The 18927-nt window shown below is 42.2% G+C and overlaps 1 protein-coding gene across 4 annotated transcripts in view; it reads right to left on the bottom strand.

Annotated features, from left to right (window-relative positions):
• The window catches only part of ntn1a (netrin 1a), a 59774-nt gene extending 41910 nt beyond the window's left edge, over positions 1–17864 (bottom strand). For 2 of the 4 annotated variants that reach the window (XM_042434722.1, XM_042434742.1), the window contains exons 1-2: positions 16097–16296; positions 14792–15848 (exon numbers count right to left, since the gene is read on the bottom strand). In XM_042434722.1, coding sequence (XP_042290656.1) covers positions 14792–15815 — 1024 coding nt within the window. In that variant the 5' untranslated portion in view covers positions 15816–15848; positions 16097–16296. Of the gene's footprint in view, positions 1–14791; positions 15849–16096; positions 16297–17219 lie in introns of those variants that run through there. The other 2 variants (XM_042434730.1, XM_042434734.1) reach the window with 2 other exon arrangements.
• Positions 17865–18927: the final 1063 nt, after the last annotated feature.

The following is an 18927-nucleotide window of genomic DNA, read 5'->3' as shown; positions in this document are numbered from 1 at the left end:
TGGAAATCCCTCGCAGAAACCCAATACCGTCTTTCTTTCTAAAAGTAGAAACGGCGCTGCTCCATGTCCCTGGATAATGAAACAGTGGCTGCTGCAGGTTAAGCAGGCAGGACAAAGGCCACCGGGTTTAAAGTAGATGTGAATTTATCAGGGTTTTAATAAGACGTATAAGAAGTGATGAGAAGTATATTGTCCTCTGATAAATTCTTGGTTGAGAGAGTAATTTCTCATTTCAAAACATGTAAAAAGTTATTGACAAAAAAAAAAGAGTTTCCACTCAGGGTCCTCTTGTACTCGCCTTTTCTGGAATTTTCAACCATATCATGTGGTCGTAATCAGTAAGTGAAGTTTGAACAGCTGTTATAGAACTGATGATCAAATGTTCCATTTACTCTGAGGACTTTCAGGATTGCTTGGCATGTTTTAGTTGATGTTAGCTAATGGCCTGCTCGTGTGCTGACGAAAACTGCGTGATGTGTTTGAAAGCTGCAGAAAAATGAGTAAGTGGACCTTGAGTGGCGACTCTTGTGAAATAGTTTTATGGTCGAGAATGAACTGTCAAGCTCACCTTTAAGGAATTAATGTACAAAAGCAACCGCCTATTATTAAAAATTAATTCGATATCAAACGCACCGTAAATCTGATTTCACTCGCAGGTCAAAAATCTGCTAAAAGGATGCAAATTATTTCCTTTCTTTCAAATACAACACTTTATTCAAGAGCTTTCTTGAATCAGATGCTGTTTCATTTCAGTGACCTTCGTTATTTGCCTTGTTTCTAACACTAACAGTAAAAGTGAAACTACACTAGATACTGTATGTAGAGGCACTCTGTCAAAGTAACCAGTTGCCTTAATCTTCATAGAAAAACTGAGTCGTGTCTGTGTCGGCTACTGCTGATACTCCCACAGCACCCTGACAGAACCAGGGGAAAGATGAGGCAGAGGAGGAGAGCATTGGGATCAAACCTGCCTCTGGCCAGGCTCCATGCCTCTATCCATCTACCACTTTCTTCACCCGACTCTTTCTGTCTTCCTCAGACGCTCTGGGAGACAGGAGAATCATCTCCCGTCGGTTATCCCTCACGCTCCACCTCAACTTTCATCTCCGGCCAGCGACCTGTCCTAGCTGTATGGGATAAAATATGAGAAGAAAAATAGAACCAAAGCGAGGGAGGGGGAGCTTGAAAACCCAGAGGGAATATGAATGAGGGGGGTGGTGGTGGGGGGTGAAATGCATTCTCCAGGTTCTTTTTATCAGATGGACATCTGGATATCTATAGAGACCTGGTACATAATCATTTCAATATCTGCGAGTGTCTCTCGGGGTTAGGGAGCAAGAGATCGACAGAGAAACTGAGGCCAAGTTTTTCTCCATGCGTTATACAGATCCAGGTCTTAGCTGCAGAGAAAACACAGAGGGGCCCCTTTTGGAAATTAATTTTCACCACCATCATCTCATAACACAAATATTACCATTAATGACTCAATTTCCTTATAATTTCCTTATCGACCTCCCTGTAATTAGGCCCATTTGTTTGCTTTGTCATCCTCCAGTGATATGGACCTTTTTGTTATTAGAAGCAGAGAGGGGACTCATGCGGGAACCTGATGACTTCAGCTGGAGGAGGGGGTCCCTGCAGCTGCCTGCACACACACACACACACACACACACACACACACACACACACACACACACACACGTCAACGCTATGGAGGCAGCCTCATCTTTCACCCCCCAACACCAAGCAGCAAAAGTGGAAGCTGAAGAGCACTCACTGGTAGCACGCCGAGTCAAGAGCCTCCCTCTGTCTCTATCTCTCTCCCCCTCTCTTTTTCTCTTGCTCACCCCCTCCCCTCACGCTCTCTCTCTCTCTCTCACCAAGTCACCCCTGTAGTTTCTCTTTCTCTCCTCCTCACTCTCTATAATGGGCCTTCTACAGAGGAGCTAAATCAGCTGAGGCCAGCGCTTTCGGAGCTTCCCTCTGCTCTCGGCTGGACATCGAGCCTAATTAATTGGCTGTATTGTCCCAGAGGGAGCAGAGCCAGCGAGGGGAAGGGGTTAATGAGGAAGGGAAGTGTTGGGTAAAAGAGGAGAGGAGCATGGCTTTATTCTGATCAGATGCTCTCCATTTCTTTCTTTTTTTTTTTTGGTCTGCACTGAAAAAGAGAGGAGAGAGAAGATTGTGGGTTCTCGTGTACGCTGAGTGTGTGTGTGTGTGTGATAGAGAGAAAGAGAGGCAGAGGGGGAGAAAGTGTGGACTCGCAGCCCCTCACCCCACTTTGTGTCTTATCTGTGAGAGCTAATGAGTGATGGATTAACCTGGGATCACCCCCGGCAAATTGAGATGACCTTGCAAACTTTCCCCTCCCAGAAGTCTGCATTCCACTTCACACGACCAAACAAACACACATATAAGTCTCTCAAGACTATTTCATCCCCTTTGTTTGGCTGTGGCATCAAGTATGTGGCAAAAAAACAATTTTACATAGTCTTGAAAACAACATAATGTGAAGCATGGGTGAGTATTTAAAAGTTTAACATATCTCATATCCTTTCAAAGTTAAGACAAGACTGCAAACATCTCATATTTTTGCAAATCTGATTTCTAACATCGAGCTATGAACTCATTGTTTTTTAAATTGGAAATCATTCACATCAACCTGAGGGAATGCATTGCTTGTAGAGTATCCTTTCCTCAAGTTTATTGCAAATCTATCTACTTTGTGCTGACCTCTGCTGACTGAGATCACTTTGTGCAACTGTGTGCAGCTTTATGTTTGGTCCGACGGGCCACCATCCTCGAAAAGATAGAGGATAAAAAAAAAAAAAAGTGGATGTTTGACTGCATGAATGTCGCTTATATAGACAATCACAGGCCCACACACACTCAAAACACATACACAAACAGCAGTGTGACTAGAAGGCATCCATGACGACCGGGTGCTACAAACCTCTGGTGACCTACTGGCTACCACACACACACACACACACACACACACACACACACACACATAGCTTGCGCCATGACTTATATGGGAAAGACAAAGACATTGGTGATAAATCACCCTGAGCTATTCACACACACACACACACACACACACACACACACACACACACACACACACACACACACATATACACACACACACACATATACACACACAGAAATTCCAAGGGTTTTTTTCCTTTTTTTTTTTTCTGGCAGCGTGTGAGCATGTTTGACGCAAAATGAAATTGTTTGACTCGGCTTGATCTGTCACAGGTGCTTTCTCTAACTGTGTGTGCCTTGTCTGTGTGTGTGTGTGTGTGTGTGTGTGTGTGTGTGTGTGTGTGTAAGTGAGAGGGCAAAAGCGAAAGACACTATGTACAAGAGATACAGAAAAAACAGAACAGATTAACCCGCTTATGTTCAGTTCTATCTGACATCATTGATAACTCTGGGTCAAAGACAACTTCATCAGCATATACAATTTAAGTATTTTCACCATAATTAACCAGCGCAGACACTTAATGCCTCCGTGTAACACCACAGGCAGGTTCCGGCTGGTTGCAGTTCAATCAGACGACAATAGCAGTGTGTTACAGAAACAGCGGGGGGCGCTCTGATCTACAGAACAGGCTGCTGTGTCAGGGTGTAACTTCATCCAGCCATTAATCATCTATTGCTGTGAGTGTTAAGGACCCCTACTTCGGGCCCGATGTGCTCACACTCGTGCTAGGTGGTCCTGTCGGCGAGTAGCGCGAATGTTGCCAGAGAGGTTTTTTGCCAGCACTTTCGCCATGAATCAAACGCTGAGCTGCTGCAAATATGAAAGCCTCCTTCTCTTTTATTTCTCTCTCTCTCTCTCTCTTGCATAAACTTGTATCTGTTTTTTATTGTTGTTGTTGATACAGCCCTATCAGCTACAGGGAGATTTCGGAGGGGAAGTGTAACGAGCCGTGCCAAGGCTTTCTTTTTTTAAGTGTGAACAGACTTGGGTAATTGTAGCATAATGTTACAACACATGCTGCACCAGCTTCGGTGCTTGTTGTGATGTGTTCCTTCCACCTGAAAGTACAAGAAGGAATGAAACACGCACAGATTTACTAAATTAGAGCATTCATCTCATTAATAATGCAACTAATCCCTGCAAGGCAAAGCTCAGGAGAATGACTTTCTTTTCTTCTCTCAAAAATCACTTTCTCTCTTTCCTGCTCTCTCTCTCTCTCTCTTATTACCTCCAGTCCACGTTATATATTTGCTTTGGCTACAAGCACTCGCCCTCCTCTTGGTAACCGTGCAGTAACCTGCTGCCACACAGAGGTGCTGAGGTCATCAGACCTGATCTTCCGCAGCACCTCTGGCTCGGGCCTCGGGATCAGGTCTCACATAGAGCACACACACACACCGCTGTTAAACTCTTGAGAGCTGCCAATGCCTGAGCATATACGATTTCACACACATGCACTAAACCAGGCGATCCCTCTTACTTTCTCTCTCGCAGACAGTCACACAGTGTTTTCCTACCCTGTTTACTAGCCTCTTTATGACCCCCTGTTAACAAGCGAGCCCGCTCAGGCCTGTCTATGATGGCGATGAATCAGGATCGTGCTAACAGTGTGTTTCAGACCTGATGATTGCGTTAATGAGTGATGCTGGCTTCTGCACAGGCTGGCGGACTGAAAGAAGTGAAACAGCTGCAGTGGTAGCTGACGTAGAGGTTGCTCATTAAGCATCTATCTTCCAGCAGTACAGCTTTGGTCATTTTCACATTTCCTCTAGTAAGACAATATTTATATTTTCCAAACAATCCCTCTGGGGATTAAGCCTTAGCGCTACACAAACGCTCTGTTGTGTGCAGTAAACTGAAATATTGTTTAGAATTAAGTAAAGCTCTGCGTGTTGTTTATGCACAGCTGTGTCTACCCATTTTATCTTAATGGAATTAAAACAACAACAAAGACTCTTTTATCACATATCCCCAAAAATCCAATGAAATCTCACAAACCTGACAGGATCTTAAGACGCTGTCACAACATTTTCTACTGCTCATTTCCAGTAAAATGGGACTGATTAGCCTCTGTCACCCCTGTGTGACAGGGTTTACTCTGCAGTGTGAATGTAGCGTCTCGATATACTGGAGACTGCGGTTCATGGAGTCGATGAGTGAGGCATTGAAGTGCTTTGTGTCTAATGTGTGAACACACGCTGATGTCGTCTAGCGTGGGTTTGTTTTAATTACCCCTAATCATCCGGTACCCGCTAAAACCAAACCTTTCCATTGCACACAAATATCTCTCTCTCTCTCTCTCTCTCTCACACACACACACACACACACACACACACACACACATCCCACGTTTCATGCCTAACCCGCAGCGCACAGCGTAGAGATCCTCCCTCGGCTAAGACGAGCTTTCACTACGGCATCAAGTCACCAATTAATTCATTAACAGACGTCTCCCCAGGCGCTGAATAGCTGCTCACATCCCAGCCAGAATTACTGTTTGCGTAAACACCCGCTGGCAGACAACACAGATTAAGAGACACACACACACTCTCTCTCTTTCACACACACACACACACAATCAACAGCATAAACACATACACTGTATAATGTCAAGGTCTACTGGCAGAGAAGAAAGACACATGGAAACACTCACACACAAGCACGCTCACACACAAAAATAAACAGATAACTGGCAGACGACAGAGACAGGTACCAACAAAGACTGAGAGGAACACCTTATGTCTGTCTGTGGCGGGGGGGGGGGGGGGGGGGTTAAACATGAGGAGCAACCTGTTGAGTAGTTAGTATGCATAAATAAGTGTGTGAATTTTTTTGAGGCGCCTGCATCCCTAATGTCTCTCAAACACCTTTTTTTTTTTTTTTTTTTGCATAAGCTAGCAGCACTTTAGCAGATGTTTGGGAGCCATCCTAGTCCTTTTTGAACACTGTTTTGGTAAATTTGTAATACATTTAACTTCTTGCACCTAAGGCGACGAGCCACAATTGAGCTCTAGGCGCTGTCACACAGCACGCTTTCCAACGAAAATAATAAAACAGCTGTCATCGCTGTAAAGGAAGCCTTCTTCTTCAGGTCTGTGGTCTGCAAAAGATTAATTAGATTGTTGAAAATCTTTTTTAGTGGACGTGTGCGACTCGCCTTGATTTCTCTCTTGAGAATATACCTGCCAGCGTAGAAAGAGTCTTCTCTGAGTGAAGTGCAGCTAATATTAAGTAAGACTGTTGAGTGTTGTGTTAGAAAGACAGAAAGAAGAGGGAAAGAGCCGCTTGGATCTCACTGGCCAGACCAATTATCACCAGCTGCTGGAAAAGTGCGCCACAGATTGGATGGAAACATTTTAAATACACACACACACACACACACACACACACGTTTTGTGCCCAAAGATAGACAGCAATGATAACTTTGATCATGACAAATAGGAGGATGATAATAATGATGATGATGATCAGTTTTTCTGGCCTGGCAGGACACTGTGATAAAGCAGCTACAGTCTGTGCTGAGTTCAAGCACAAGTGAGGGTGACAAGAGGAAGTGAGTGCAGGCCAGAAGCCAACAGAGTAACGCAATATGGCTTTCCTTCAGAGGCAATATGGCTTCCTACCAAACCGTTTCTCAAAAACAAGGTCGAGGTTCCATTTCTGGCACGGGCGCGCGCACAGAGGCCCACGTGCGCACACTCACACATGCACACAGACACTGGCTAAAAATGCGGACTCACACTGTGAGAGGGATCTGTGTTGCATTATGTGTTGTAGCCAAAGCAATGAAACAAAACCACGGCCGCAGAAATGTTCACCTTGCCCAAAGGACCCTGAATTCAACAACAGACACATAGGCTGTGAAATTTCAGAATGGATTTTTGTCTTTTTTTGACAACTGAACACATTCCATCACCCCAAGCGGTGCCACCTGAGCTTTGTCAAAAGCCTGAAAATGGACTGTAATGAAAATGATCTTATTCCACTTGAGACTAATACCGGACAACACATAGATAGCTCTAGTAAAACACAGTTACAGATGTATTTTGGATTTAGTTATAAGTTTTATGAATGGTGGCAGCCTGCCTCGTCTTTCTCTCTCCACACAAACACACACACACACACACACACACACACACACTCACTTTCTAATTAAAGTTTGTGTGTTGCCTGCATGTCTTGTATCTGTATGTTACCCTCAGACATTTTTCGATATAAACTAATTTCCACTCTTCAAAGACCTGTCAGAATGTATTATCTGTGCAAAACTGGAATCTCATCAAAACTGAATTGCTTCTTGAACAGGCCTCATGACAAGCAACAACTAGCTCCAAAATTCCTGCTGAAAAGGGCTCCTGCCAAACACTGACATTAATAGCTTCAAGATCTCCCATGCCTCAACATACTCAACAGTATCTGTATTATTTGTCACATATTTTGCTTTCATTTTAGCCTAAATTATTGCGATTACAAATGATCTCAATCCTGGGGATTGCATGGTCTCTCGTTGAAGAAGTGCCCAAAGTAGCAGTTTTATGAAAGTCCTGTGATTGTAATGGTTTTATTTAATCATCATTATTGTTTTATACAAATAATTTGATATACTTCTGGAGAAAGAGGTCAAAGTTTTCATGCTGAGAACTAAAATAGATGTACTGTGTCTTCCTTTGGCCCAGGCCGGTTGACTATTTTTGGTCCAAAAGGACAATCTGAGGACCAAAATTTTCCCTCCCGTCACCAACTAAGCTGTTTAACCTATTCTCATCACACTGCACACGGTAAAAGTCACTTCATTACTTCTCATCACACTTCACAAGGTAAAAGTCACTTCATCACTTCTCATCACACTTCACAAGGTAAAAGTCATACTTATGATATTTATGTTTTTTGAATGAGCCACCTGCCCTCACCTGACAACAGGAAGAAAACATTACATTCCTATAAAACACTTTTTCTTTGACATTTAGGTGTCTGATGTCCTCAGAGGCATAATTGACAAACCACCTACAGTATGTAGAGGATAATGGCTGACAAGGTGTCCATTATCAGGAATTAATGGACAACGAGGAGGCCAGAACCGTCTGATGCACAGCGGAGGACAGTTGCCTCTGCAGAATCCATTCATTCCTGATAACGGACACCTCAAAAGGGCATCATCGCACTTCATTTATATTTTCATGTGTTTTGCAATCAAAATCTAATGTTTTTCACAAGCCATCACTCAGTTTCCCTGGTAACAAATGAGGTTCTTATGCAATGGAAACGTTGTTCACTACTCCAGTAAATAAACAAACCTTATATACAGCTTGGCAGCGGGAGAATTCTCTAGTCTGCTCAGCTCATAGAACCATTTGGCTCAGCTATGATCCAGAAAGTTAGCATTCAAAGTCAATAACACTGCATACGCTTGACAAACAGTAAATATAATTTGACAGTATGTTTAACAAGAAGACCAGCTAGCTATCCCAGTCTTAACTGGCTAACTGTTAACATTTTCAATTTCTCTTTCTTCAGCTGCATCCCAGTCATTGAAGTTGTCATATTCTCCAAATGGATTGAAAGAAATGTTGAAATCCCTCATTGTTGTAATCTGTTAACTTGTTAACGTTTTGCAAAAAACTGATTACTCATTTTAACCAGCACATTTATTTAAAACTGTGAACAGATAGTTTCACTGGAACTACTTAGTAGACGCCTGTTACCAGGAATCAAGTATTCACCCAAATAAAACGCAATATCTTTACTGTCAGTATAGAAGCAAACCAGTCAGGTTCAATCACTCTATAGCTGTACTGACTAAGGCTGAAAGTTCAAACATCTAATCCTTTAAATTTCAAATGCAACAACCTTTTAAATACTTGGCACTGAATCTCAGCAAAATTAGCAACGAGCTGCATGACAAGCCTCTCAGCCTAACCCCTCGCGGGCACACACATTACCAGTATTTGCAAGACAGCGGGAGGAATGGTGATCTCACAACATGCTGCAGAAAGTTTGTAACTATTACTGCATCTCACTGTGTGTGTGTGTGTGTGTATGTGTGTGTGTGTGTGTGTGTGTGTGTGTCTATGTGTAGCTTTCCTGGCTGTCTTTTTATGTTTGGTTACAGCACTTGATATACCGTACCATCAGCCTTGCTTACAATACATGCCGGCTTGGTGGCCATGTTTCTGTCTGTTGGAGAGATATAACAGGTCTCTGAATCTAAAACAGAAGGCTGAATCGGCCGTTTGGACTGGTGAGGGACTTATTTTTGCAGCGGTTTACAAAATGAGTCATAAACACTGATAAGAGCTCAGGGAGAAGAGATTCTTGAAGTGAAAGAGAGGCCATTCCCCCCCTGTTTGAACTACAGGCTAAAGACCTGAAGAAAACTGTGTGTGTGTGTGTGTGTGTGTGTGTGTGTGTGTGTGTGTGTGTGTGTGTGCGTCTACAGGTGTGTGCATGTCAGGAGACATAGGTGAGTGCTGAGTGAACCAGAGTAGGTGAGGAGCAGTGAGCCAGTGCAAAGTGCAAAGCTAGTCTGTCAATTTATTCCCAGCTTTGTTTGCTGTGAGGTGACTAACAACCTTTGAAGATGAAGGATGCCGATTTATAAAGGTGCACGGTGAGCCGCTCAAACATTAACCAGACCTTCAGTCTTGTCTGATAGGTACCACATGAACATGCCTGGAGACATTTGAAGGAAGACCTGTCAAAATTTGCAGATGTCAAAATTTTAGATTTTCTTTTTTGGTTGGAATTGACCAGAAACAACAAGGGCAGTGTATCGTACATATCCCAGATCAAATGTTCCAGACTTCTGACTGGTAAGATGATAAATAATGTGGTTGATTCAACCCCGTTTTGAAGACTTAATAACAGTTTGTCATTATCAGATATATCCAAGATGACTGTAAACACATCACTCCTCCAAACACAGCAACAATTATCTTAAGACATCAGTCTGTGATCTGTTTGATGCATTCGCCGAGTTCTTTCTTTTCATAAAATAAACTTTTGTGGTGCATTGAAGTACTTCTCCTCAACTTTAATTATTTGTTTGTACTGCAATCGATGATTTCACAAAATGTTGCTCAACACCTGCTAGAGTTTGTGGATAAAAATGCAGCTGGACTATTTTGTTGAACAGCGGGACGTCCTGATGTTTACAGCAGCACTCGTAGCATGTTGGATGGTTGCATTGCATCCATCGATACTGGATCCCTCCTTAGATCAGCTGATATTATCTTATTGCAGATACACTGGTATCTGCATGTCAGCTGATAAGAAATTTCAGGACAAAAATGCCAACAGAAACAGCATCACTGTTACATTGTTTGTCCAGCAGAGAGCACTGACAAGTTGATTTTTCAACTTTTATATGTCCCGCTTAGTATTGTCTCGGTCACAATTCTTCTAAAAAAAAAACAACAAGTCCAAGCAATTCATATAAAGATTGTTTATGTTTTTAAAAAATATTATTGGCTGATATGTTGTTATCCAATTTTTTTAAACTACCAAATATCGATATCAGCATTGGCCTCAAAAATCCAGTATCTGTCAGGCTATAATGACAAAGCATAAAAAACAACTTTTGTTTGTTTGTTATTTCAATGCATATCAAATCAACCATGTCCACTTTTCTGCACCGCATGTTTGCTCTTGTCGGTCAGGTGGTGCCTCTGAACAGCACTTGGGAACATGTGAGTGTACTTTGTGCTTTCCGCGGTGTAGATTTTGACGAGCGGCACGTATGTTCAAATCATCCAGATAATGCTGGACTTTAAGAGAGAGAGAGAAAGAGAGAGAGAGAGTTTTCTTTCTGCAATCAGAGAGGAGTATTAGCGAGAGGAAGGTTACAGTGAGCAGAGAGAATCTCCTCCGATTCACTGATATGTTACAGTATCAGTGCGCCGAAGGAACTCAGACTTTCTAAAGTGGAAGAAAGGAAGAAAAAAAAGTTATTTGTGTCCCAGCAGCCTTTTTTTTTTTTATCCCCATTGGCCCAATAAGAGACGCCTGGAAAAATGGACAATTGTCAAAATATTCCACTGGCCCGCAGGCTATGGAAATGTCACTCTGCTGCCCCTTTATGTCCCCGTTCCTCTCGCTTACATTCTCGCTTTCATTTTCACTATTGTCGCCCTGCTCTCCCCCCCGTGCTTCTCTCTGTGGTGCAGTGCCTGTCCCCTCATTCTGCATGCCTTCAAGCTGTCTTTCTAATCTTCCTGAATTATTCAAGACACTTTCTCCCCTTCCTTTTTTTTTTTTTTTTTTTTTTTTTTACCCAACATGTCCAGTAAACTGCACAAACCTGACAACTGTGTAACTAGTGGATACATCAAAATAACATTTACAGTTGATTTGTATTGAAAGAATTTATCTCTGCAGGGGACTTTTCTCATCATACGGTGATATGATGAAACAATTTCCTTTACTGAGGATTTCAGGCGATGGTGCATCCATAATTTTCTAATAGTTAAACTGCAGATGGCTCCGTCTACCTTTGCTGCGAGCTCAGATTAACACCTCGGAATCCAGATTGTGTTGTGCCTGAGGTGCTGCTGGCTTTTTAACTCATTGCATTAGAAGCTTTTCCTGCACTGTGGAGAGTCAATAACCCAAATGGATGGAGGTGCACGCTCAGGAGCACATGAGCGTCCTTTAAGATCCTGATGGAAGTAATCAGCAAAGTGCACTTCAAGAGGAAAACACAGACAGACCTGTGTGTTCAAATGGGCTTTTGTGATTTTTCTTTTCTTGTTTTTTTTGTGTGTGTGTGTGTGTGTGTGTGTGTGTGTGTGTGTGTGTGTGTGTGTGTGTGCGAGGTGGGGGTCAGGGAATATCGAAGGAGTCAATAGCTTACGTCATTTCCGACCCCACACGGTGCCAGACTTTTTATTGTACACAGAAAAAAAACCCTTTGCGATAACTACATCCTTATGAGAGTCCAGTGACACTCTCGGTGCTGTCACTGAGGTGGGGCGCAACAATAAACTCTCTGACATCACTGCAGTCGTCCGATTGCATGCATGCACTCATCCATCTGACACAACTCCCTCCCGTGCACTCTCAGAGGTGTGAGATTTCTTCTTCTTCTCTTTTAGATTTAGTGTTTGCTTTAGCTCACACACACACACACACACACACACACACACGTTTCCATACCCTGATGTTGAAAACTAAATACCTTACTGACAACATGATGAATGCAGTAAGTGACAGGCTTTGGTGGCCCCAGCGTGAGACGTGTTATATATGTGCTGGTCCAGTGTCGAGGATGTTGGCTAAAGGAAACAAGTCATTTGTGTTGAGTTTGGAGGTTTTGTCTAAACAGGCTTTTTTTTTTTTTCTTCCTTTTCCAGCAGCATAAATTTATTACTGTAGATCATGTAGATATAAAGACTGTTAAGTTGTAAATCTCCTTCCACGTACCTTTAAATTTGAGAATAATTTTTACATTGCTTGGCATTAAAATCTGTGTGTATTGTCTAATGCTGGGATTTTCTTACTTTATTAAGCCCCTTGAGGCAAATTTGTGATTTATGACATTGTGCAATACGAATAAAATTGACTTGACGTGACTATTACTTAATTATTATTGCTTCAACTGTTGGCAAAATTGGAATTTCAGTTTTATTCTACTGCTGGGACAGAGCGAGCATACAAATATTTATATTTTTCAGCTCTCTTTCTTTTGGTTTCTCTCTGTAAACCGTTCTGTTTTGAAAAGCGGTAAACATGGATTTCTTTACTTACTAATGTAATGATATAGCCTTGTTAATGTAGAGAGAAAAAAAACATTCGATAGGGCCTTTTAAAAAAAAAGCACATACACTCAAAAACCCTTTGGCATTGTTAACTGATAATAACCATAATTTAAAAAAAAAAAAACCACAACATTGTGACCTTCTCCAGAGTGCATTCTTGTTAGAGTCACAAAGAATGTAAAGTAGATATTTCCACAAAACTACGCCTGATTTATTTCACAACATCTGCCAGCGAGAATCTCTCTGAGCTTCAGAAATAGACAACAGCAGCAAACAAAACCCTTTCAAACAGCTGCTGCGTGTCAGAGTGGCTGACATCTGTCGCCACTGTCAAACAACATTGAGCCTCCTTCTTCGCTGCGAACCTGCTGCCGAACGGAAAATATAAGAGTTTGAACAGCTTTGTGTTACTGCAGGTTGTGTGGAGTCACACTGAGGGGTTAGTTTCAGTCTCCATCATCTTTCTGCCTCTCCTTCTCCTTCCTCTGGCTGCCCTCATCCTCCTCTATGCACTGCATCTCCTCATGAGCAGGAGCTGCACAAACATTATCTTACTAAATTACTAAATAACTCTTTGTTCGTCTAAAATCCTCAAGATTCTAATAAACACTTTTATGTGCAATAATCCAACCAAAATAACTGAAAGCACACAACAGGCCTGAGAGTGGATGGTGAACACATACTCCTCCATAAAATCATCAGAGAGAAACACTAAAGGCACATTTCACAGATTTGAAGTCTTCACCATTTTTTTCAGTACACAACAAAGACAATTTAATAATTTCATAAATCTGTATAAGCTATCATTCACTATCAGGCTTCTTTTATTATCTGCATCTCATGTAAAGAACTGACAGAAATATGAGCAGTGATAATGTAATCTTCAATATGTGAAAAGGTGTAACTTTTTGATCACTTTGAATACTCAGCAGCTGATGAAACATGTGGATTCTCAAACACAAAGAGCAGCACGATGCCAAACAATGACAGACATGATCAGAGATTTTCTTCTTTTTTTTCTGTACAAGCTTCTTTCTTTTTAGGATAAGAAATACTGTATGTTCTATAGTAATATATTTAAATATCTTTCTGCTCATTCGAACGTCAACAGTAATCATAAAAATATCCAAATTATAGAAATGTGCCCTTTTGTTATTTTCATTTGACTTAAAACATGCAATTCCTTCATATTAGAGCCAAATCGCTTTATTCAAATTTATAACTAGAGAAAGTATTTCATTAAATATCTTATACTATGATAATAAATTGTAATAATTTATAAAACAGTTCTAATGAAGCTATATTTTAAAACTTAACCACGACACTTGACGTTTTGATACATCGTTTCGCTATTGATTTCTTTATGTGGAAAATAATTATGTGATCATAAAAATCTGTGTTCAATTACCGCTGCGGTGGGTTTGTTGAAGGAGTCTTCAGACAAATGAAAAGGCTTTGCTTTATTGCAGCGGTGAAGTCGAGCTCTGAGAAATGTTCCTGTGGATGATTAGGCTCAGTGGTCCCGTTTGAGGTGGTTTAAAAGCCTCCATTATGGCCTGCAACAAGCTTAATGGACTTTCAAATTGCATTTTCATGTTGCATGTGACTTATAATGTTATGCTCGTGGACGTGCGCCACAATATCAGGAAGAAAAAAAAAATGTGGCTTTGATGTGGTTTTGGTTGGAGAGGGAGCGTGTTCAAGTTCGGGCTTAATGAACTGAAGTGGAAAAATTAGTCGCAGATTAGTTATAAAACCTCGCAACATTTGATCATTATTATTATTAATTTATTTTACGTTTGAAAGACATAATTTTGAATGTCTAAATTTCACTTATTTCACATAACAAATCCACCCAACGATGCCTGATCTCTCTTTTTTATTTGATTGTAAAATATTTCCTCTCTAACCGGCAGTTTACCTCAAAATCGTCCCAACCATCACAAATAAAACTCATCCTACTATATCAAGCAGCTCTGCGCGCACAGACAGCAGCGTCAGCGCACAGACAGCCGCTCCGGGATGAAAGACTGTGTAGAAGACTTACCGACACACTCGTTGGCCTCCCTGGCTGTGGCTCTCTGCCACGGTCTGTCGTAGTGGAAAGGTTTGCACCTGTCGCACTCTGGTCCGGCGGTGTTGTGTTTGCACTCACACACCAGACTCCCATCCCGGTCCTTTACGCACCGAGATCCGTGCCCGTTGCACTTGCATCTCCCTCCGACCTGCAGGTCCGACACGGCGTAGAAGTACGAGTCCCGGGCCAGCTCCGAATCGTCCTCGTTCTCATCACCGAAAGTGTGCAACCGGCTGAAGATCACTTTAATGTCGGTGGCCGTCACCCAGTCCTGCAGCACCGGCGAGTTGTCGAAGTCGTGCGCCGACGGTCTGCCGTCCAGTGTGCTGAAGGCGATGAGCCCGCCGGTCAGAGGGTGCATGTCGGTGTGGGAGTCCGTGCAGACGGCCTCCTGCTCGTTCTGCTTCGTGATAACGGCCCTGTTGGGCTTGTTGTACATCTTCCTGCACTGGGTCGAGTAAAACTGAAAGGGTACCCAAGTTTTACCGTAATCCATGGACTTGTAAATAGCCATGGATTCAGGTCGAGGCGAGCAGAACTGCAGGCTCACATATGTGACCTCAAACTTCTTGCCAAGGGAAAGAGTCAGGGTGACATTTTGCGGATACTGGATGAAGTTCTCGGACTGCCAGCAGGTGAGGTTGTGAGGGTTGTTGAGGTCCGTCAGGTACGCCGGAGGATGATACTTCTTGGGGTCCGAGGCATCGCAGGTGTGACAGTTTCTGGTCCTCTCGTCCACCTTGTCCGCCGATGTCACCACGCAGTAGCGGCTGGGCGTCTTGCCGCAGGTGCTGGACACTTTCACTTCCTTCCCGAAGGCGGAGTTGACAAAGTCCGGGATGCAGCGCCGCGGGTTGCCGTGCTCGTCGTAGCAGGGGTCCGGGGGAGAGGTCTGCGCCGCGAACAGACTCATCCCGTAGCCGCCGAGGGCGCTCCGGTACGACAGGGACACGGTGAGCAGCACAGTCAGCACAACATCCACAGCCCTTCTCATGGTAGGTCCTTCGGTCCCCAAGTGTCTCTGCCGCTGGAGGAAAGAGGGAAGAAGACAACAAGCATGTGGGAAGAGAGAGAGAGGGAGAGAGAGAGAGTGAGTGAGAGAGAGAGCAAAGTTTGGTGATGACAAGAAGAAATGCGCATAAATTTAGGCTGTCTGCAAACAATTCCCAAACAAAACTGGGGCAACAATTGGTACTTGACAGTGATATAAAAGTCACATTCACTCACACCACACGCATGTCAGGTTTTGTATAATTTCTATAAAGCTCACTATACCTGAGGATAATTTAATAAGATGTCAAAATACCGGCGACGGTGGGCTACTTTTCTCTATCGGACGCCAATCACAGCTCGCCCTGTTTTCTTATTTGTTTCTTCAAATCTCCTGCGTAAAAATAAAGGAGCGGCTGGATTTAAGAGTCGCTAGTGTCCTTATAGCAAGTCCCACTCCTCCTGCCGGTCTTTTCACAATCTCTCTCTCTCTCTCTCTCTCTCTCTCTCTCTCTCTCTCTCTCTCTCTCTCTCTCTCTCTCTCTCTCTCTCTCTCTCTTTTGCTCTCGATCTCTCTCTCTCTCTCTGTCTGCAGAGGAAAGTGAAGGAAGGATCTTGGCATGCAGCTTTAGGTCAGCTCATCTTGAAGGGGTGACACCAGGCGGAACAACGACATCCACTGGCGGCGCATCAGTGAGAAGATTGACGTGCGGAGAGAAATTACCGAGAGAGAGAGAGAGAGAGAGGGAAAGAGGGAGGGTGGAGGGTGGAGGGTGGGGGGGCAACAACTGGGGCAAACACCTCCACCTGAACGACAACTGATAGATTCATAATATAATGTACTAATTTATTCAACATGATGCACAGTAGGGCACGTTATGTAAAATTATTATTAGACCAATATACAAATTATAAGGATAATTATTATTGCAGTTTCTCTAATAACAGCTGTGGTGGGTTTAACCATGAAATATTGTTTAGGGTATAATTTTCTAATTTTTTTAATGATTGCCTTAAGCATCAGGTCATAAATCATTTGTGGAATCATAATGATAAATGATGAAATTCTGAACACAGTTATCACGCCATAACTAGCCTGTAATTTCTACTAACTAAATGCAACTAAAACTATGCAGGATATTATTATCATAGGATTATCAGAACAAAAGCATATCAAGCCTAAATGTCTGTAAACTACCAACGTGCAGCAGGAATAACCAAGGGAAGGGTAAGCTTTACTTGCAGCCACCTAAATGAATTAAAGTGTACTTAACGTGGATTTTGATGACTTTAAGTGCAACCTAATAGATCTCATAATGCGTCGTGTGAAGCAGTTTTCAGTTGTATTGACAGGGCAGCAGTTCTGTCTAAACACTGAGGTTACTCTTATTGAAAACCATTCGCCTACCCAAGTTTTGCTTTTGTAAATCAGGAGTCCAGATGTGACACTTAAGGCTTCTATTTACATGCAAACAACATCAGGTTTTAAAAATAAAAACATTTGAAGACCAGATGTAACTGCATTGTTTTGCAGGATGCATCCCTCCCTCCACTGTTGTGCAGTTCGTCCTGCGGTGAAGCTGCTGCTCCTGCAAACCTGTTGAACATCGGCAGCAGAAGTTAACAGCGCCATCTTGTGTCAATAGAAGGAAACGACCGACTCCGCCTGTGCAGCACAGCGGCGTCTGCTACTTTTCCCAGACGGTGGAGGCATTACCTCGTTTATTGAATGAGCTTGAAGATGATTGGCTGCTGCAGATCTGACATGTAGATATAAACTGACGCTGGAGTAGGCTGATGGTTAACTGAGTTCCGATCTGAGATAGCCTACTTATAGTTGTACTGAGATTTCTTTATTGTTCATAAATCAACAGATGCTGTCACTGGTTCAAATGAAGAGGGAGAGACTTTTCATGTTTAATAGGAAATATCTCATGGATCCTAAAGTGACATAAGTGTAACCCAATTCACACAAATTAAGAATAAATTATAACCAGGATAGTATTCCTCAGTATTCATACTACATGTAAGGTTTTGTAACAAATTTGATTGTTAAATTTGTAAAATTTTAGGAGATAAAGGAGGTAAAGGTTATATTATCATGCAAATAATGAACTACATAAAGTGTTTAGTAGGTTAGTGTTTAAAGAAAAGTGTAGGCAGAACAGTCAAGAAGACACAGTCAAATTCATTGATAAACAACACAGGTTCACTTCCTTTATGATTGTTTTTGTTGTTTGTATTCCTAATGTCAGTTTTGGCTTTACTTCTCTGTTTCACAGTTATCTGCTCTCGCATGCAAAGAAGAATAAAAATCTGTTTAATTTACTCTCATTGGAGATCTGCTGCGGGCACACATGCCACCTTCATCACAGACTGGAAACAGAAACTGTTTGATGTTGGGTGGAAAAACCGTCCATATGGGCTGAATAAGAGAAACCATAGAAAACTGCTGTTAATAGAATTTACACCTACAGCAAAACCACCCAAAAAACGGTTGCTGTGGTCCAACACGTCAGCAGAAAACGCATTCAGTCTAATTTTGTGAAATGATATTACGTCCCTTATCTGAAAGTCATCAGATGTTGTCGCGGCTCATGGAAACATTGCATAAGAAAAGTGAATTACACAGAGGTATAAAAAGTCAAAAAGTCAAAACATAAACTGCGCTGAACTTCTGAGCCATCAGCTGGTTTGTAGTGGTTAAAACCACAGACTCGTCAGACATATACATTTCAAAAGGACATAATGAAAATCCTACGCATGTAGAAGCTTGTTTATGGAAAACATAATGAGACATTTGTCTTTGTACAGTGAAGCAACATGTTTGTCAATGTGAATACAAATAAAAATAGTAAAAGCAGAAATGATCTGAGGTTAAGAAAAAGAACAAATGAGATCAGCGGGGTTTCACCCATCTCTTTTTTTCTATCTATCTAAAATTGTACTTCTTGATTTTCAGTTAGTTTACAACTCTGAACAATTGTATCTGATTTTCCTCTTTGTTCCGGATCCTGTTCTTCGCTAACTTCTTCCCTAATTTCAGTCAGCAAAACACTGCCTTTGTGTTTTTCCCCAATTTCATCTCTTGTCTTCTGCATTTACTGTTGTTGAGT

This window comes from Thunnus maccoyii, chromosome 2 (assembly GCF_910596095.1).
Source record: "Thunnus maccoyii chromosome 2, fThuMac1.1, whole genome shotgun sequence".
Classification (NCBI taxonomy): Eukaryota; Metazoa; Chordata; class Actinopteri; order Scombriformes; family Scombridae; genus Thunnus; species Thunnus maccoyii.
This window is presented reverse-complemented; position numbering and strand designations above follow the sequence as displayed.